Here is a 22,004-nt window from a genome sequence, read left to right as displayed (position 1 = left end):
ATCTCTCTACCATAGTGGGGATTTTTTAGGGAGTTTGAAATTTGCATCTCTAACCCATTTGGAGGAAAGCAAAAGTGAAAGAAAATTAGCCCACCTAATGTTTTTTAAAATGTTTTAAATTAAATATATAAAAAAAACATTAAGACAAGGTCTAACATACAAACCAGCCAAAGCAACACCTTTACAAATATACACTGCTCAAAAAAATAAAAGGAACACTACAGAATATAACTACAAGAAAATCAAACTTCTGTGAAATCAAACTGTCCACTTAGGAAGCAACACTGATGGACAATCAATTTCACCTGCTGTTTGTGCACATTCAACTTTGTACAGAACAAAGTATTCAATGAGAATATTTTATTCATTCAGATCTAGGATGTGTTATTTCAGTGTTCCCTTTATTTTTTTGAGCACTATACATATCAACCTCTATGTCCTTTCTATGGTAAATTGTCCTAACCTTACATTTTCATTTGTCTGTCTTTCATATAAACTGCATTTCCTTTCCAGTTGTTATCTATCTGCAAATATATAATATACTTATAATAACAATAACAACAATAATAATAATAATAATAATTTATTAGATTTATTATTTATTTATTTATTTATTGGATTTGTATGCCGCCCCTCTCCGAAGACTCGGGATGGCTCACAACATAACAGCAATACAATATAAATACAAATCTAAAAACTTTAAAAAACTAATTTATAACAGATGTTATAAAAAACATCTGTTACACAATCATACACACTCAGTCCGACTGAACATAAACATAATAAAGGTCAGCGAAAAAAGAAGGGGGGGAGATTAATCCCCCAATAATAATAATAATAATAATAATAATAATAATAATAATAATAATAATAATAAATGTGATTGTTATTTTTCTGCGCGACCTTTAACTCGACTGGACATAATTAGGGAGTTCCCCTATTTTTATTTTTACTTATGGAGATTACTCCACGTAGCTGATGCACAGGAAATTAACTTTTTTTTTTCCAACGAAGCAAAAGCACGTGGTTTAAAAGGGTTTTTTCTTGGACGCCGTGCCTTATTTTTTATGGGGAGATCACGCTTTGGTTGCCCTGATTTTTCTGTAAATAAACAAATCGATGCAAGCAACCAACGTGCCTATTTGGGACGGTCTAGCAACTCCGCCCCGTGGATGACTGAATGAATGAAGATGAAGGAATGAATGGAGCTCGGGAACTCTGCCTCTTTTTCATCGCCCCGCAGCGGTCGCGCTTGGAACGACCTGAATGGCTAACGGGCTTCCAGCTGATTTGCATGCCTCTCGCTGATAGGCTGGGGAGGTTGGCGTGTTAGCCGCGCAGTTTAAATTTTGAATTCTTCAGGAAGTTGCGACTAAAGCTGCGTTTGGGCGAAAAGATGGCGGAGCTTGGAGATTTGAACCCGGAGCGAATAGACGAGTACCGCAGGTATGTCCGGAGGGGTGGGGGGGCAGATATGGGGATGGGGCGCCTCCTCATTTGCTCCTGGCAAGCCGTTTCTTTGTCGATGGGCTTGGTTAGGAGTGGGGGGATTCAACCTCCCTGCGTTGTTTTTTTTTTATTATTATTATTATTAATAATAATAATTAGACTTGTACGCAGCCCTTTTTTTTTCTGCTGCGGGAGTCGCCATAATAGAATAGAATTCTTTTATTGGCCAAGCATGATTGGACACATAAGGAATTTGTCTTTGGTGCAGATGCTCTCAGTGTACATAAAAGAAAATATAGATTTCTCAAGAATCATGACGTACAATATTTAATGATCGTCACAGGAGTCAAATAAGCAATTAAGATTTCGATTTTACAAATAGTTTAAGGAATATTAATGATGGACTTAATTAGACATTAATTGAGATGTATCTGGATAACGAAATTAGAAAGAAAGGAATAAGGGGTGTGTGATAATAACCGAAATTAAATAGATGGGATTTAAGAATGTATAATTTGATTATGCAAGATGTACTAGTCAAAAACTATTTTATTATAACAAAAGAGAAAGTATGTGACTTTTTGTATTATATGATGTGGAAGAAAAAAACAAAAAAAATACTCTGAAATAAGCAATGAAGAAACAATCAATATTAATAAAAATCTTAAGTATACAAGCAATGTTACAGTCATACAGTCCTACATGGGAGGAAATGGGTGATAATGGTGACTTTCTTCAAAAGGCAATTAGACTTTATTTAATTTTTTTCCCCTTTGAAAACGAAAAGCTCCTTTGGGACACTCATGACCTAGAGAATCTGCCTAGGCATGCCCTTATCTCTCCAGCACTCTGCAGACTTCATTGGCTCCCAATTGGTTTCCGGACGTAATTCTAAGTGTTAGTTATGACCTGTAAAGCTCTACATGGCATTGGACCAGAATACCTGTGGGACCGCCTCCTGCGGCATGAGTCCCAGCGACCGGTCAGGTCCCACAGAATTGGCTTTCTCCAGGTTCCGTCAACTAAACAATGTCACTTGGTGGGGCCTAGGGCAAGAGCCTTCTCTGTGAGGGCCCCAGCCCTCTGGAATCAGCTTCCTCCTGGAGATTCATACTGCCCCCACTCTCCGCCTTCGGTAAGAGTCTCAAGATTCATTTATGCCACCAGGCTTCGGGCAATTAGACTTCTGCCCCTGACCAACGAACGTTATGTGAGTTAGTGGATTGAATGGGTATGAATGTTTTTATGGTGTTTGGGTTTTTAGATTATTGATTATTGATTGGACCCCAAGTCCTTGGAGAGGGGCAGCATTAAAAGTCCAATTAATAAATAATAAATAAATAAATCTCCATAAATACTAAGGGGCTCCTTTATCAATGGGAGATGGATAAGGGTTATTTATTTACTTATTTATTTCTTGTATTTCTATGCTGTCCAACTCCCGGAGGACTCTGGGCGGCTTACAACAGGATATAAAATACATTTAAAAACATAAATGCTTAAGAAATGTAAATGTCACCAAACCATCAAGTACAGTTAGTAGAAATAAAAAGAGGACACATTTTCTTGTGGGTGATTCGACCGTTAGAGGTGTTGATTTGGGACAGAGCAAGGATGTGGTTAAGGTGCTGAGGTGTCTCCCAGGGGCCACTGCCAGCAGGGACAGGAGGCGGATTACAAACATTGTTAAGACTGTGAGTAAAGGTAATAACGTTGATGTGGTGGTGCATCTTGGCACAAATGATTTGTCCCAGAGAAATGTTAATGTAGTAAAAAGAGATTTTCAATGTCTAAGTGTGGAGCTGGGTAAAATAACTGATTCAGTGACTTTCTCAGAGGTGTTACCGGTTTGTGGCCAAGAGGATAAAACAACGTGTATCAGAGAGTTTAATGTGTGGTTAAGGCAGTGGTGTAAAGCTGAAGGTTTTGGCTATGTAAGTCATGATGTCAGTAGGTGGTCTAATAGGGAGTTGTTTAAGAGGGATGGTTTGCATCCATCATACAGAGGTACCCAGGTGCTCGGTGAGGAATTCAGAACTTTTTTGGACAGGCATTTAAACTAGGTAAAGGGGACAGAGATGTAACTGATGTGGGTGATTTCTGTCCCCGACCAATGAGGATAAAGCAGTTTTTGGAAGCTTATGAAAAGGGAGCTGCAAATAATATAGATGTAGTTGTTGATGATAAGGGGCAAACTAATAACGAAAATAATGTTCTTCGGGTAATGTGCACAAATGCTCGAAGCTTGAGCAACAAGCTCTGTGAATTAATGGCCATAATATCTAGAGATAATTTGGACCTGGTTGCCATAACTGAGACATGGTTTAAGGATTCTAATGAATGGGAAATATCCATACCAGGATATACACTGTATAGGAAGGATAGAATAGAGAGAAGGGGAGGTGGAGTAGCCATTTATATTAAAGAAAGTCTAAAAACAACACTAATTCAAAATACGTGTCAAGATCTAGAGACTCTCTGGATTTGCATGCAAAATAAAGAAGGTTCTGTCATTAGAATTGGGGTGATCTATAGGCCCCCAGGGCAATCCGAGGAATATGACAACAAGATGGTGGATGAAATTACCCAAATGGCAGTAAAGGGAGATATTGTGGTTATGGGTGATTTCAACATGCCTGATGTTGACTGGAATATCCCCAGTGCCCTTATATGCAAAAGTAAGAATATAGTAGAGGCCTTTACAGGAGCAGCTCTGGCACAGCTGGTTAAGACACCAACTAGAGGGGAGAATATTCTAGATTTAGTTTTTACGAATGGGAATTGGGTTTTAGATGTCAAGGTGGGAGAAAATTTAGGTTGCAGTGACCATCTATGTTTGTGGTTTGATGTAAAAACTCATTGTGAGCAATCCTATAATGCAACCAAAGTATTGGATTTCAGAAAAACAAATTTTAATGCAATGGGAGAATATTTAGATAATGAATTAAAGGGGAGGGATAAAATGGCAGGAGCGAGCATCCAGTGGACTGTATTAAAAAAGGCCATCTTAAAAGCCACTGGACTGTATGTAAGACAAATAACTAAAGGTAAAAGGAAGAAGAAACCGCTATGGTTTAGCAATGATGTAAGGGCTATAGTCAATGAAAAAAAGGCTGCCTATAGGAGGTATAAAGAGTCTGGAAGTATAGCTGATAGGGAGGTATATAAAATGAGACAGAAGGAGGCGAAACAGATAATATATGCTGCTAAAGCCTCAAAAGAGGAAGAAATTGCCAAATCTGTAAAGAAGGGGGATAAAACCTTCTTCAGATATATTAATGATAAGAAGAAGAAAAACTGCGGCATCACGAAGCTTAGTACCGGGAATAATACATGCATTAATGGGAATAAGGAGATCGCTGACCATTTCAATAGCTACTTCTGTTCAGTTTTCTCAAAAGACACCTTACAAAATAATACTATAGAGGGATATAGCATTGCTTCCAGCTGTACGGATTCAGCTCCAGTGATCTTAGAAGCCGATGTCTTAGAAGAACTTGAACGATTAAAGATAAATAAGGCAATGGGTCCAGATGGCATCCACCCCAGAGTTCTTAAAGAACTCAGATCTGTCATTGCTACCCCCCTGACTGATTTGTTTAACCAATCCTTGTTAACAGGAGAAGTTCCTGAGGATTGGAGAATGGCCAGTGTTGTGCCTATTCACAAGAAGGGCAGTAGAGAAGAAGCTGGTAACTACAGGCCAGTTAGCTTGACATCAGTTGTAGTTAAAATGATGGAGACTCTACTCAAAAAGAGGATAAATCAGCACCTAAAAAACAATAACTTATTAGACCCAAATCAGCATGGCTTTACTGAAGGCAAATCATGTCAGACTAATCTCATTGATTTCTTTGACTATGTCACAAAGGTGTTGGATGAAGGTGGTGCCGTGGATATTGCCTACCTGGACTTCAGCAAAGCCTTTGATACGGTTCCACATAAAGAGCTGATAGATAAATTAGTGAAGATTGGACTTAATCCCTGGATAGTTCAATGGATTTTCAGCTGGCTGAAGCGTAGACATCAGAGAGTTATTGTTAATGGCGAGTATTCTGAGCAGAGTCAGGTTACAAGCGGTGTGCCACAAGGATCTGTTCTGGGTCCTATTCTTTTTAATATATTTGTGAGTGACATAGGGGAAGGTTTGGTAGGGAAAGTTTGCCTATTTGCCGATGACTCTAAAGTGTGCAATAGGGTTGATATTCCTGGAGGCGTCTGTAATATGGTAAATGATTTAGCTTTACTAGATAAATGGTCTAAGCAATGGAAACTGCAGTTTAATGTTTCCAAATGTAAAATAATGCACTTGGGGAAAAGGAATCCTCAATCTGAGTATTGTATTGGCAGTTCAGTGTTGGCAAATACAGTGAACCCTCGATCATCGCGAGGGTTCCGTTCCAGGACCCCACGCGATGATCGATTTTTAGCGAAGTAGCGGTGCGGAAGTAAAAACACCATCTGCGCGTGCGCAGATGGTGTTTTTGCTTCCACTGCCGCCCGCCCTTCGCCCGCCCACCCCGTTGCTCGCGCCTGGGGTGCGCGCGCGGTGGGGACTCCCTAGATCCGCTCCCCAGCTGGGGAGCGGATCTAGGGAGTCCCCACCGCGCGCGCGTTGCTGGGGAAAGCGCGCGCGTTTGGGGACTCCCTAGATCCGCTCCCCAGCTGGGGAGCGGATCTAGGGAGTCCCCACCACGCGCGCGTTGCTGGGGAAAGCGCGCGCGTTTGGGGACTCCCTAGATCCGCTCCCCAGCTGGGGAGCGGATCTAGGGAGTCCCCAAACGCGCGCGCGCGTTGCTGGGGAAAGCGTGCGCGTTTGGGGACTCCCTAGATCCGCTCCCCAGCTGGGGAGCGGATCTAGGGAGTCCCCACCGCGCGCGCGTTGCTGGGGAAAGCGCGCGCGTTTGGGGACTCCCTAGATCCGCTCCCCAGCTGGGGAGCGGATCTAGGGAGTCCCCAAACGCGCGCGCTTTCCCCAGCTGGGGAGCGGAGCTGGGATGTCCCCAAGCGCGTGCCGCCCGCCCGCCCACGCCGTTGCTCGCGCCGCCGCTGGGGTCTTACGGGGGCAAGAGGGGGAAGACCCAGGGAAGCCTCTGCCCGGCGGGGAAACTCCACCATCTATGCATGCGTGGAAGGGCACGCATGCGCAGATGGTGGAGTTTACTTCCTGGTTGAAAACTCGCGAAATAGCCCTTTCGCGATACTTGAACACGCGAAACTCGAGGGTTCACTGTACTTCAAAAGAAAAGGATTTAGGGGTAGTGATTTCTGACAGTCTCAAAATGGGTGAACAGTGCAGTCAGGCGGTAGGGAAAGCAAGTAGGATGCTTGGCTGCATAGCTAGAGGTATAACAAGCAGGAAGAGGGAGATTATGATCCCACTATATAGAATGATGGTGAGACCACATTTGGAATACTGTGTTCAGTTCTGGAGACCTCACCTACAAAAAGATATTGACAAAATTGAACGGGTCCAAAGACGGGCTACAAGAATGGTGGAAGGTCTTAAGCATAAAACGTATCAGGAAAGACTTAATGAACTCAATCTGTATAGTCTGGAGGACAGAAGGAAAAGGGGGGACATGATCGAAACATTTAAATATATTAAAGGGTTAAATAAGGTCCAGGAGGGAAGTGTTTTTAATAGGAAAGTGAACACAAGAACAAGGGGACACAATCTGAAGTTAGTTGGGGGAAAGATCAAAAGCAACATGAGAAAATATTATTTTACTGAAAGAGTAGTAGATCCTTGGAACAAACTTCCAGCAGTTGTGGTAGATAAATCCACAGTAACTGAATTTAAACATGCCTGGGATAAACATATATCCATCCTAAGATAAAATACAGAAAATAGTATAAGGGCAGACTAGATGGACCAAGAGGTCTTTTTCTGCCGTCAGACTTCTATGTTTCTATGTTTCTATGTTTCTAAGAAAAAAAAAGTTTTAAAAATTGCATATTTACACATCTTTCAAGGCCAGACCTTGTAAAATTGTGAGATCAACGGCCCCAATCCTGCTGGAAAAGCCAGGTCTTCAATGCTTTCCAGACGGCCTATAGAGTGGGGGCAGTCTGGATCTCAGGGGGTAGTTTGTTCCAGAGAGCTGGGGCAGCCACAGAGAAGGCCTTTCCCTGTAGGCCTTCCAGCCAACACTGTTTAGCTGACGGGACCTGGAGGAGACCAGCTCTGTGGGATCTTACCGGTTGCTGGGAATTATGAGGTAGAAGGCAGTCTCAGAGATAACCTGGCCCCAAACCATGTAGGGCTTTAAAGGTAATAACCAACATTATCCAGCATTTAAAACTTACTCAAATTTATATATAAAGCCCAGAAGTTTCCACCACAATCATTTTAATGCAATTGAAGTTACTTGATCTGGAAGTTGATATATTAAGACATAGCCAACCTGTAAGAAGCCACTACCAATTTGAAAATCTTTAAAGAAAATCTTTAACCTTTCTTTCCATAACACTGCCCTGTTAAGTTAGACAAAAAACGTGTCGGCAGAAGAATTATTTGGGGTACAGCATGAGGGTATCGGCCCTGCCTCCGTACCTGCCCTTTAAGTAAGAAGGATCCTTGACTCAGTTGGGGAGAAAAATAGTATAGTTTACTGAAGGTTAAGCAGAATACAATTAAAGCAAAGCCAGAACTGGAGTTTGCATGTCCAAACTTTAGAGTAACGCTTTTCCTTGCTTTAAGGCAGTGTTTCCCAACCTTGGCAACTTGAAGATATTTGGGCTTCAACTCCCAGAATTCCCCAGCCTTAGTGCTACAAACTCATCCTCAGTACTACAAACCCTTAGTGCTACAAACTCATCCTCCCACCCCGTATAAATAGCATTGTTCGGAATAGTGGTTTGCACAACCCACTAAGGAAGTTAATAACAGCAAAATTCAAAACTGTAACAATTGCACATTTATTCACAATCCAATTTAAACATCTTTTGTTAATTCAACAAAATGGTTGAACATGATCCAGTGATACTGGGTTTTCCAAGTCTGATGGTCATTTATTAAGAACCTTAGTAACTACTAACTTAGTAAACTCAGTAAATTTTAGTAACTACTTCACCGTTCAGTAAACTATTAATGTGATGGATGGGCTTGATGAAGTGATACCAAGATTTGTTTGTTTGTTTCTGTCTCCCTTTTTACCATCTTTTTCTTTCTATCTTTGTACCAACCAACCATCTTTCTTTCTGCCTTCCTTCTTTCTTTCTCTCTCTCTCTTTCTTCTGCATAGAAAGCAACCTCCCCCAAGGCAAATATCGTGTGACAGCAGCAATGAACTTTTTTTGGAACTTTTTTATTTTTCTCTACAAATTCTATTTATATATCAGTCTTCAGAGAGGGGCGGCATACAAATCTAATAAATTATTATTATTATTGTTATTCTTATTATTATTATCATCATCATCATCATCATCATCATCAATACACACATACCTTAAAATACATCAAAAACATACACATACTGTACATACATTTTACGGAGAGGGGCGGCATACAAATCCAATAAATTATTATTATTATTATTATTATTATTATTATTATTATTATTATTATTATTTTAAATCAGTCAATCATAAACCAATCTTATTTTGCACCAAATTTCATCTCCTATTCATCAGTCTGTCTTTTGCACTCCCCTCCTTCTACCTTCATCATTCCTTCCTACTTTCTTACTCCTTCTCTCCTCTTTCTTCCCTCCGTTCATTCATCTCTCTGTTAACTCTCTTCCTTTGTCGGCCCTCTATTTCTATCTTTACTTTCTTCTCTCACCCTTCTACTTCCTTCGACTTCTTCTCTTCTAATGGGGGTTTTAGTGTTTTTTTTTAATATCAAATTAACCACTATAGTTTACTTCCTCAAGCTAGTTATTATTTCCCCTGCTTCTTAAATTCAAGCTCTAATACTTCCTCCTCTTCCTTAATTTCTTTACTCATCCTTCATTTTTCTTAACCCCTATTTTTATCATAACTAAATTCCCCATTTTTAAAAAAATCAGCATTCGGTTATATAGTTTGATAGTAAAGTATTAGTTATTGATTTCAATTTTCCTATTAAATTCTTTGTGAATTATTTCAAATTAGCATCTGATACAAAAAGGAAAGAAATGGTAATTGTTCTAATTCTGTTTGTTTCCACAAACTGACCTCTTTCATTTTCTTTATATATATTATTGTTCCCTCAATACAAGTGTATAATTACATCAATTTTAAGTTTTTTGCCAATCTATAATATAATTATGATCACAAAAATAATGTCTATTCATATAGGGGATTCTGTTAGGTATTTAAATTTCCTTCCTTCCTTCCTTCCCTCTCTTCTGCCCATCCATTTTCCTTCCTTCCTTCCTTCCTTTCCTTCTTCCTTCTTCCCACCCATCTCCCTTCCTTCTTTCCTACCTACCTGCCTCCCTTCCCTTCTGCTCATCTATTTTCCTTCCTTCCTTCCTTCCTTCCTTCCTTCCTTCCTTCCTTCCTTCCTTCCTTCCTTCCTTCCTTCCTTCCTTCCTTCCTTCCTTGTCTTTCTAAGGCAAATATCTTGTGACAGCAGCTATGAGATGCTCCTAAAATTCCAAATTACCCACCAACCCTCAAGATGGGAGATTTCTGACATAGAGTTTATGGCTTATAGAATGGTTCCATGTAAGCAGGTACTGTATATCTGAATTAGAGAAAGTGAGGGTGTCTCTGAATGTGTGAAAGCACATGAGAAACACCCATGCCTTTCCCAATCTCACAAGACCACTAGGATGCTACAACAGTCATGTTTAAAATGGTCACAGATCACTTTTTTCAGGGCTGTTGTAACTTTAAATGGTCACTAAATACACTGTTGTAAGTCGAGGACTAACTGTACTGGCCTAGAAATAAGCAATCACTACTACCACTCACCTGAATCCAAGGCATTTACTGCATGTTGTACAGGCAGGAAGCGCTAAAATAATTTTATTCCATGTGTTTTTGCCCTTGAGTGGTTTTTTTTAAATAATTGTTTCTGACTACAGAACTGTCTCTTGGTTTTACAGGTATGTGTCCGAAGCCAAGCAGGAGGCCCGAAGTGGGAACCTGGAAGCATCTCTCCAATTGTTCCAACGGGCTCTTGAAATCCATTTCAGTGAAAAGTTGACCAGGAACATAAAAAAATTGGAGGAAGCCCTGGCGTCTTTGACTGTGGAGGAAGAGGAGGAGGAGGAGGACGGCTTCGTGGATGTGTGTCAGAGTGGACTCATGCTCTACGGAGAAATGCACGATAAGCTTTTTGACTATCAGAGGGAAGGGGTTGCTTTTCTGTACAAGTTATATCGAGAAGGAAGGAAAGGCGGCATCTTGGCCGACGACATGGGGCTCGGGAAGACCATTCAGATCATCGCGTTCCTCTCCGGGATGTTTGATGCGCAACTCATCCGTTCTGTGTTGCTGATTCTCCCAGCTACCCTTCTTAACAACTGGGTGAAAGAGTTTGCCAAGTGGACCCCAGGCCTGCGAGTGAAAGTATTTCACGGGACCAACAAAGCTGAACGTCAGAGGTCCCTGGAGCGGATCCAGAGGAAAAATGGGATTTTGGTCACAACTTATCAGACCCTCCTCAACAGCTGGCCACAACTTTCTAGCTTCGATGGGGAAGAGTTTGTTTGGGACTATATCGTTCTGGACGAAGCCCATAAAATCAAAAGCCCATCTGCCAAAACGACAAAATCTGTGCATGCCATCCCTTCCAAAAACCGCGTCCTTCTCACGGGGACTCCGGTCCAAAACAATCTCAAAGAACTTTGGGCTCTTTTTGACTTTGCTTGCCAAGGCTCACTTTTGGGTACCAGCAAAACCTTTCGGATGGAATATGAGAACCCCATCACAAAAGCCAGGGCGAAAGACGCCACCCCTGGAGAGAGAGCTCTGGGACTTAAAATCTCGGAAAACCTGATGTCCATCATTCAGCCGTATTTTCTGAGACGGACTAAAGATGAGTTGCAGAAGAAGGCAAAGGCTGAGCGCCCAAGCCATCTTCCTGAAAACCAAAGTAAATCTATTGCTCCCACCATGCCTTCTCTTCCTCGAAAGAACGAGTTCATTGTATGGGCATTCTTGTCGCCCATACAAGAGGAGATATATCGAAATTTTATATCCTTGGATCATATCAAAGAACTGTTGTTGTCTACCAGATCCCCACTGGCTGAACTGAATATCCTGAAGAAGCTCTGCGATCACCCAAGGCTCTTGTCAAATCGGGCATGTAGTCAACTAGGGCTAGAAGCCTCGAATTACAGCGAGCAAGACGTTGGTGAACATGAACCTAGTGAGCTCCCAGACATGAAGAGGAGTATCGGGAATGTTTCTGATGAGATGCTGATCCAGGAATCTGGAAAGATGAGTTTCCTCATAGCACTTCTGGAAAGGCTGCAAGACGAGGGGCATAGAACTCTTGTATTCTCCCAGTCGCGAAAAATGTTGGACATCATAGAGCGCGTCTTGACTCACCGGGGCTTTAAGCTCATGCGTATTGATGGGACAGTGACCCAGTTGGTAGAACGGGAGAAGAGAATTGGCATGTTTCAGAAAGGTGGAGACTACTCTGTCTTTTTGCTTACTACCCAAGTTGGTGGGGTTGGTTTAACCCTAACAGCCGCTAGCCGGGTGGTGATTTTTGATCCTAGCTGGAATCCAGCTACAGATGCCCAAGCTGTGGACCGAGCGTACAGGATTGGCCAAAAAGAAAATGTCGTTATCTACCGGCTGATTACCTGTGGGACAGTGGAGGAGAAGATCTATAGAAGACAAGTCTTTAAGGATTCCTTAATACGTCAAAGTACGGGGGATAAGAAAAATCCTTACCGCTATTTCACGATGCAAGAGCTAAAAGAGTTGTTCATATTGGAAGACACGCGAAGCTCAGCCACACAGCTACAACTGCAGTCCTTACATGCCACCCAAAGAAAAACAGACACTGAGTTGGATGAACACATTGCATACCTCCACGCGCTGGAGATATTTGGCCTTTCTGACCATGATTTGATGTACACGCGTGAGACAGCACATGATGACGAAGCTGAAGACGAAGAAGCCCACAAATACATTGAACACAGAGTCCAAAAAGCCCAAGAGTTGGTAAAACTAGAATCTCAGTTGAATGACCAGCACATGAGAAATATCAGAAACATGACTGAAGGAGCATGGCTGAGAGATACATACTCATCCACCCAGCCAAAAATGAAACCGTCCAAGTCTTCACCAAGTGACATTCTTGGGCCATCCATGTCCGAAAGGACAAACCCAATAATCGTGGAGTCACCCACTCCATCCATGAAAAAATCACCAACTCCTATTCCAATTCCACCAGTATTTATTAGTCCTGTCCTCAATAATGAAGTTATTGATCTTGTAGGCGATGATGACAACGACGTTGGTGATATAGTCAATTTGAGCTCTAAAATGACCAGTCTGATTGTTGAAGACATGGATGATGAGCAAATGCTTCAGGTTATTTCTAATTTGGAGGATACTTTGTCTTCTCAGGAGAAAGAACACCAATTTCCCAGCTTCCAAGCGTGTGAGCTAGAGCCTGGGACAGACCATGTGTCCTCTTTTCAGACTCATTCAATATCTAACAAGGAGGAGTCCAGTCCTGAGTCCAGTGTAGGCTCTGAACTGCCAGCCAACGATATGGATGATGAGCCAATGGTTTCCCATACAACCAATACAGATGTTCTGCATTCCAAAAACAAAGAATATCAACCAACCAAAGTACAAGCAGGTGAGCAAAATGAGAGTCTGAATGTTGTATCTTCTCTTCCCCAAGCTACTTCGTTAACTATCGAAGGCAGTGGGAACTCTGAATCCGAAATGATCTCTTGCGATCCATCTCCAGAAACAAGAAATGACCTTAAAGATGTCCAGATGAAACTGCTGCAGGAGTCAATTGCATATCCTTCTGATGACGGCATGCACCAAACTGAGGCTGACATGTCGCTTGATGTTCTTCACGGAGATGCCTGCGAAATTAATGAAGTAGATGCGGTGGCACCACATGAGGCCATGGATAGCAAAATGACAGATAGCATCGCGCTGCAGGAATCGGATGCGAGAGAAACTGCGCAGTTCAAATCTCATTTTCAGAAGATGAAAAATATCACAAACACGACTGAAGGAGCATGGCTAAGAGATACAGACTCATCCACCCACCCAAAAATGAAACCATTCAAGTCTTCACCAAGTGACATTCTCAGGCCATCCATGTCCAAAAAGACAAACCCAACGATCATGGAGTCACCCACTCCATCCACAAAGAAATCACCAAATCCTCCTCCACATCCTGTGGTTACCCCACCAGTATTTATTAGTCCTGTTCTCAATAATGAAGTTATTGATCTTGTAAGTGATGATGATAATAACAACGATGTTAGTGATATAGTCAATTTGAGCTCTAAAATGACCAGTCTGGTTGTTGAAGACATGGATGATGAGCAAATGCTTCAGGTTATTTCTAATTTGGAGGATACTTTGTCTTCTCAGAAGAAAGAACACCAATTTTCCAGCTTCCAAGCGTGTGAGCTAGAGCATGGGACAGACCGTGTGTCCTCTTTTCAAACTCATTCAATATATAACAAGGAAGAGTACAGTCTTAAGTCCAGTGTAGTCTCTGAACTGCCAGCCAACGATATGGATGATGAGCCAATGGTTTCCCATACAACCAATACAGATGTTCTGCATTCCAAAAACAAACAATATAAACCAACCAGACTACAAGCAGATGAGCAAAATGAGAATCTGAATGTTGTATCTTCTCCTCCCCGAGATACTTCGTTATCTATCGAAGGCAGTGTCACCTCTGAATCCAAAATGATCTCCTGCGATCCATCTCCAGAAGCAAGAAGTGAGCTTAAAGGTGTCCAGATGAAACTGCTGCAGGAGTCAATTGCGTATCCTTCTGATGATGGCGTGCACCAAACTGAGGCTGACATGTCGCTTGACGTTCTTCATGGAGATGCCCGCGAAATTAAGGAACTAGACGCGGTGGCACCACATGAGACTATGGATAGCAAAATGACAGAAAGCAGTGTGCCACCGAATTCTGGCGCGAGAGAAACAGCACAGTTCAATGCTTTTGCTGTTTCCTCTCCATATCAAGTGAATTTTGACCTTGCCTTAGAGGACTCTGAGAATGGACCACAAGCCGTTGCAGAAAAAGACGTGTCATTGGAGGAGTCGGAAAATGAAGGATTCCAGCTGAGGTTGGATAGCTACTGTAGTTCTGCACCTGATTCAGTCGGAAGAGAACGTGGGAGTCACAGAGGCCTCCATACTAGCAGTTGTATGGAGGTTTCTGTGGTCATGGATGATCCCAACGATGATACTAGAGACAGTTTTGGGCTGGGGAAAAAGAAGCACCCTGCAATTATTGTTTCCGACGAGGAAGAGGAAAATGATGAATTAATGGATGGGCTGGATGAGGACAAGCCCGGCGGAATTTGTATGTCCACGCCAAAGACCAACGGGCAAATGAGCCCGATTTGTTTTTCTCCAAGGATCAGATTGAGCGGCAGGAGATCAACAGCTTCTCGTCGATCCCTCTTCGATGTGGTCTTGGAAGAAATGGAGGTTGCAGCCGAAGAAGCAGGAACCGCCAGCCGTGTCTCTAAGGATAGGTCTGTTCAGCAGGAGCTTGAAGAAGAGCCCACCCAAAATTGCACTGAGCAAATGTCAATGGAATTGGAAGAGGAGCGGTCGGGAGAAACACTGGATTCCGAGAGAGAAGCTAGCAATTTTCATGACACGGACTCTTCAAGTCACACTACAGGGGGAATCTAACCCTTGCTGAAAAAAGAAACCTCTTAGGTTGCTGGCCTTGGGTTTGAACGTTTGCTCCGAAGACTTTCTCCTATGGTTGGATTTTGTTTTGGAAAGCCAGCTGCTGAAAATTAAATATGCAGTATATTTAGGTCCGTCTTAGCTGATTCTTTTATTTATTTCTTTTTTAATTAAAAATGCATTTTATTTAAACAAAGTTTAAAAACATTGGACACAGTGTGACCATCCTGTCTGGTCATTCCTTTACATAATGTTTACATAACAACAAATACAGTTATCGCTCAACATACATTGCTATTTCAATCTTAAGGTACATATCCCTCATTGTTATTTATTTACATATCTAAACCTTTGCCTATTTTCCCTTCTTCAAAATCTTAGTCTCTACTTCTCCAATTCTTTGTTTTTTCTCCTTTCTATCCATTGATACAGTTTCATCCCATACTTCAGAGTTCTCTGTCTCACCCTTGTCTTTGATCTCTAATATTAGTCTATTCTTTTCTGCACATATTATTATTTCTAATGGGGTTTCTTCCTTTTTCCAGTATTGCACATAGATCAATCTTGCTTAACTGTCTTTCTCTCCTCCCTCTTTCTTTTGTTTTTCCCAGTTCCTCTCCTTCCTATCTCTTCCTCCCTCCCCTATCACAAAGAACCCCCACCTGTGTTGAAGCAGGGGTTTTATTTTATTATAAGAGTTGGAAGGGACCTTGCAAGTCATCTAGTCCAACCCCCCACTGAAGAAGACCCTACATCACACTAGTCCAATAGCAATCCAATCTTTTCTTGAAGGTCACTAGTGTTGGAGCATTCATCATCTTTGCAGGCAAGCCGTTCCACTGGTTGATTGCTCTCACCGTCAGAAAGTTCCTCCTTATTTCCAGGTTGAATCTCTCCTTGGACAGCTTCCAACCGTTGCTCTTTGTCTGGCCCTCCGGTGCTTTGAAAAATAATGTGACCCCCCCCTCCCCTCTGTCAGCCTCCCAAGTACAGTGATACATTGTCTTACAAACTTAATTAGTTCCGGGACGAGGTTCTTAAGTTGAAAGGTTTGTAAGACAAAACAATGTTTCCCATGGAACAATGGAAAAGCGATTAATGTGTGCAAGCCCAAAATTCACCCCTTTTGCCAGCTGAGGTGCCCGTTTTTGCACTGCTGGGATTACCCTGAGGCTGCCCTCCATGGGAAACCCCACCTCCAGACTTCTGTGTTTTTGCCATGCTGCAGGGGAATCCCAGCATCGCAAAAACGAGTGCTTCGCTGGCAACGGAAGTCCAGAGGTGGGGTTTCCCAGCGAAGGGAGCATCAGTGAAATCGCAGCATCGCAAAAACACCAAAGTCCTCGAAACCCCACCTCTGGACCTCTGTGTTGTTGCGATGCTGCAGGGGAATCCCAGCATCGCAAAAACGAGTGCTTCACTGGCAACGGAAGTCCGGAGGTGGGGTTTCCCAGCGAAGGGAGCATCAGTGAAATCGCAGCATCGCAAAAACACCGAAGTCCTCGAAACCCCACCTCCGGACCTCTGTGGGGTTTCCCATGGAGGGGAACCTCAGGGGAATCCCAGCAGTGCAAAAACGGGCGCTTCGCTGGCAACAAGTCCAGAGGCGGGGCATCCCAGCGGTGGCGGTGGGTTTGTAAGGTGAAAATAGTTTGTAAGAAGAAGCAAAAAAATCTTTAACCCGGGTTTGTATGACGAGGTGTTTGTAAGATGAGGTATCACTGTATTTGAAGACTGCTATCATGTCCCCACTGGACCTCCTTTTTACTATCCATGCCCAATTCCTGCAACCTTTCCTTGTATGTTTTAGTTTCTAGTCACTATCATTCTGGTTGCTCTCTTCTGCACTTTTTCTAGAGTATCAATGTCTCTTGTAATCTGGTGACCAAAACTGAATGCAGTACTCTAGGTGTGGCTTAACTGATCTGGGTCTGTGACTCTGTTCATCATTTCTCTTTCCCTTTCCCCAGTCAAAATCTGAATGTCAGACAGCATGTATAGCAGATTCTCCTAATCTCTAAACCTGAAGATACATAAGTGGTTCAATCAAAGCTTATTTAATTAAGCCTCCTTAAAGAGATATAATTGTTATTGCTAAAATTGCTAGTTGCTGAAAAGTCTCTAAAATGGACTTTTATTTCCTTTGAGCATTACTACATAAGTCGATGTTGCAACTGGCAACATTTTAGCTGATCCCTGTTTTGTTAGGATTGGTGGTTTTTGTTAAGATATTCATGAACTGGGAGAGCCAACGGTAACAAGGTCAGCCAATGTATAGGCATAGCAGTTAAGTCAACCAATGGACCCAAGCACATCTGAGTGCAGAAAATCGAAACTGAAGCTAACAAGCCGGGCATGGCTAAGCCCACTCTACTCTTGTATTTTGCTTTTAACTGCTACTATGTTGAAGAAGAACTCTACTTGTGGTATTGTACATATATATTGTGTATATATGTGTGTGTGTGTGCAACATTATTTTTTTTTGCTGATTATAAAAAGGAAGCGAGGCTAGTATATATCTATTTCGATCTTATGCTCCCATCAGCTAGCCATAGCCTCACCAGGATTTGAACCTGCAGATTCTGCCTTGCAAGGCAGCACTTTTAACCTCCAAACCAGTGTTTTTCAACCAGTGTGCCGCGGCACACTAGTGTGCTGTGAGACATGGTCAGGTGTGCTGCGAAGCTCAGAAAGAAAGAAAGAGAGAGAGAGAGAAAGAGAACAAGAGAGAAAGAAAGCAAGAGAGAAAGAGGGAGGGAAGGAGAGAGAGAAAGACGGAGGTAGGGAGGAAGAGAAAGAGCAAAAAAGCGGAAGGAAGGAAGAGAAAGAAAGGGATGGAGAGAGAGAAAGAGGAAGGAAGGAAGAGAAAGAGGGAGAGAGAAATAGAGTGAAAGGGAGGAAGAGAGATAATTTTTTTGTCCAAACTTTTTTTAGCCCCCCTGCCCCACTCAATGTGCCCCAGGGTTTCGTAAATGTAAAAAATGTGCCGCAGCTCAAAAAAGGTTGAAAATCACTGCTCTAGACCAGAGGTCCCCAACCTTTTTTGCACCAGGGACCGGCTTTAAGCTAGACCAGTTTTCCATGGCCCGGTGGGGGGGGGGAGCTAGCTGTCAGCGGCGCCGTAAAAGGGGCGATCAAGAGAGGAATGGGTGAATGAATGGACGGAGGGTGGGAAGGAAGGAAGGAAAGAGGGAAGGGACAGGAACAAAAGAAGGGTGCAAAGGAAGCAAGGAAAGGTGTGAAAGGGGAGAGTAAGAGAGGAAGGAGTGAAAGAAGGGAATGAGGGAGGAAAGAAGGGAGGAAGGAAAAGGAAAGCAAGAAATGGAGGGAGGAAAGGAAAGAAAGAAAGAAAGGGGGAAGGGACAGGAACAGAGGAAGGAAGCAAGGAAACTTATGAAAGGGGAGAGTAAGGGAAGAAGGTAGGAAGGAGAAAGAAAAGAAGAAATAGAGGAAGGGAAGGTAAAAGAGAGAAAAAAAGAGCAAGAAAGAAAGGCAACTTCAAAGAAAGGCTCACTGAGCATCTCTCACTCTCTCTTTCCCTCTTTCTTTCTTTCTCTTCCTTTCTCTCTCTCCTCTTCCTTTATCTCCTCTCTCTCTCCCTCTCTCTTTCTCTCCCCCCTCTCTCCCCCTCTCTTGCTATCTCTCCCCCCTCTCTCTTTCTCCCTCTCCCTCTCTTTCTCTCTCCCCCCCTCTCTCTCCCCCCCTCTTTCTCTCTCTTCTCACTTTCTCTCTCTTGTTTTCTTTCTGTCTCTTTTGCTTTCTCTCTCTCACTCTTTCTTGTTTTCTTTCTCACGCTCTTTCTCTCTCTTGTTCTCTCTCTTGCTATCTCTTTCTCTCCCCCCCTTTCTCACTCTCTCTTTCTCACTTTCTCTCTATCTTGCTGTCTGTTGCTCTCACTCACTCTCGTTCTCTCTCCGTTCTTCTCAGCGATGACGCGCGCACGCCCTGCCCGCCTCACCTTTGCGAGAGCACTTTCGCCCCGGGCTCTCAGCAAGGGGGTTTGCAGGAGAGGCGGGGCCGGCGAAGGTGATATTGAATGTCGGGGGAGAATGGGCGTTTGCACGCGCTCCCTATCCCCCTGCTAGCCCACTCGGAATATTCAAAATAAGAAAAGCCTTCGCCGGCAAAGGTTTTTCTTATTTTGAATATTCCGAGTGGGCTAGCAGGGAGATAGGGAGCGCGTGCAAACGCCCATTCTCCCCCGACATTCAATATCACCTTCGCCGGCCTCCGCTGAGGAAAGCCTTTGCCGGCATTTCCTCTCGGCGTCAAGGAGGCGCAGCGGCGGGCGGAGAGAGGGAGGGGGGGCAGCGGCGTCCCTCCTGGCCTTGGCGGGCCGCCCAACCCTCCCCACCTCCTGCAAACGCGGCGGGCGGCGGGGGGAGAGTGAGGAGCCGGTTCCGGCGGGCGCGGGGCTTGGCTGGCTGGCGGGGGGAGCGCCGCTGGTGGTGCGGAAAGGCCGAGGGGGCCCTGGCGCCGCGGACCGGCTGAAAAGCCCCAACGGCCCGGTCCCGGTCCGCGGACCGGCGGTTGGGGACCTCTGCTCTAGACCATAGGCTCCCCTCCATTTCAGCTTGTGCCACGGAAGAGTTCTATGTTTTTTCTGTCCAATCAGAAATACTGTCAAACACCTGGCATACCCAAATATAGGAGTGAACGTACTGCTTTCCCTTTTGCCTTGGCTCCTCCATGGTCCATATCCAAGGCAGATACATTTTTATAGCTAACAAACTATATGTGCAACATTATTTTTTTGCTAATAGCACAAATAATAAGTGACAGGTGCTTATTATACTCTCATCAGCTACCCATACCCTTACTGGGATTTGAAACTTATATGTTTATAAAGAAGTTAATGAATCCAGCTGAATCAGTTATCTGTGTATGCTTCTGGATTTAATTTTCTGCAACAAACTGATAGGTTTTACAGACCCAGCTATTGCGGTTTGCAAAGTTTGCTGCGAGCTTTAGTATACAGGCTTTTCCAGCTTCAACATATGCTAAATAAATGTTCCAGTTGTGGTTTATTCATGTCTTGAGTTAAACAAGCTGTTTCAATGCTAAGATAGGGCAAGGCAAGAAATGGATAGTCTTTATTGTAGTAAGGTAGAAGAACAATCTTGAAAGCCCTTCCAACTCTCTGTCCCATTTACAGTGTTCCCTCGATTTCCGTGGGGGATGCGTTCCGAGACCGCCCGCGAAAGTCGAATTTCCGTGAAGTAGAGATGCGGAAGTAAATACACCATTTTTGACTATGGACAGTATCACAAGCCATCCCTTAACACTTTAAACCCCTAAATTACCATTTCCCATTCCCTTAACAACCATTTACTCACCATTATTACTAGTACACACCATTGAATAAGACACTTAGTGATCCTGATATTTATAAACATAATTATGAATAATAATTAATTTTTTTTCTTATTTGCAAAAATTATTAGCTTGGCGATGACAAGTGACGTTATCGGGTGGGAAAAACCGTGGTATAGGGAAAAAAACCATAAAGTATTTTTTAATTTACATTTTTTGAAAAGCCGTGGTATGGGCTATTCACGAAGTTCGAACCCGCGAAAATCGAGGGAACACTGTACAGTACTACTAAAAATCAAGGCATAGTTATTTTACATTCCTCACGTTTCCCTCTTTCTTGGGAGTGTATAAACCTTTCTCTCCAGCCCTCTTTCATGGCTTTTTTTTTTCAACAGAGAAGTTTGCATCAAACCACAATGACATTAGAATTTGCTGGTGATACTGTACAATTTATGAACTCAACCAACATAATTCTGTCCTGCTGGTTCAATTTTTATTTTATTTTTTTTAGAATTCTTATAGGTCTCATCTATTTTGAGCCATTTGTGATGCCATGCTATTTCTGGGGATGTTTTTTGTAGCATGAAACTGCCAGAGAGCTTGTGACCCTAATTTGTTCCATTTCCTTTCTATCAAAGACCTGGTGGATGGTCGGCATCTCTGCCCCCATCAATATATTTTTCGGAAAAGAAGCATCCAATCCTGTCCGAGGTACATTTCCTTCCTTTTGAGTGTTTAAATATAGAACCAACTAAGGCTCCTGCTTTCCTTCTATCTGGAATGAGTCATCTCTCCTTGACGTCATGTTTCAGAAAAGGCAAGTGTGCTTCGACGTCATTGGGGGTGGCAGCTGCAGCCTTGTCATGTCCCATTGATCTCACATTCCATCAGAAAGAGAGGTTCCCTCTGCTCCATTGTCCTTCTGGTCTCTCCATTGGATGTCACCAGTTTTGTCTTCATATTGAGAGGTAAACCAGAGGGCTGGTTTCCAAAACCAGGGTTGACCTTCCTTTCCATCCAGCACCAAAACAATAAACATTTAGGTTTATATACTGTGCTTTACAGCCCTCTCTAAGTGCTTTACAGAGTAAGCATCTTTCCCCCATCAATCTGGGTCTCATTTTACCAACCTCGGAAGGATGGAAGGTGTGAGAGCTATCATGGGCTTTCCTAAATACGCCCATGTCACACCAACACTCCGCAGTCTGCATTGGTTGCCGATCAGTTTCCGGTCACAATTCAAAGTGTTGGTTATGACCTATAAAGCCCTTCATGGCACTGGACCAGAATATCTCCGGGACCGCCTTCTGCCGCACGAATCCCAGCGACTGGTTAGGTCCCACAGAGTTGGCCTTCTCCGGGTCCCGTCAACTAAACTGTCGTTTGGCGGGACCCAGGGGAAGAGCCTTCTCTGTGGCGGCCCCGAC

At 43.1% G+C, this 22,004-nt stretch overlaps 1 protein-coding gene across 1 annotated transcript; it reads left to right on the top strand.

Annotated features, from left to right (window-relative positions):
* Nucleotides 1-1,061: 1,061 nt before the first annotated feature.
* On the top strand, nt 1,062-15,394 carry LOC139171504 (DNA excision repair protein ERCC-6-like). The gene is made up of 2 exons (XM_070759790.1): nt 1,062-1,446; nt 10,488-15,394. Exons 1-2 carry the CDS (start codon nt 1,397-1,399, stop codon nt 15,262-15,264), a joined length of 4,827 nt encoding a protein of 1,608 aa, XP_070615891.1. The 5' UTR covers nt 1,062-1,396; the 3' UTR covers nt 15,265-15,394.
* Nucleotides 15,395-22,004: the final 6,610 nt, after the last annotated feature.

This window comes from Erythrolamprus reginae, chromosome 8, assembly GCF_031021105.1.
Source record: "Erythrolamprus reginae isolate rEryReg1 chromosome 8, rEryReg1.hap1, whole genome shotgun sequence".
NCBI classification, from domain to species: domain Eukaryota; kingdom Metazoa; phylum Chordata; class Lepidosauria; order Squamata; family Dipsadidae; genus Erythrolamprus; species Erythrolamprus reginae.
Note: the sequence above shows the minus strand (reverse complement) of the source record. Positions and strands in the feature narration are given on the sequence as shown.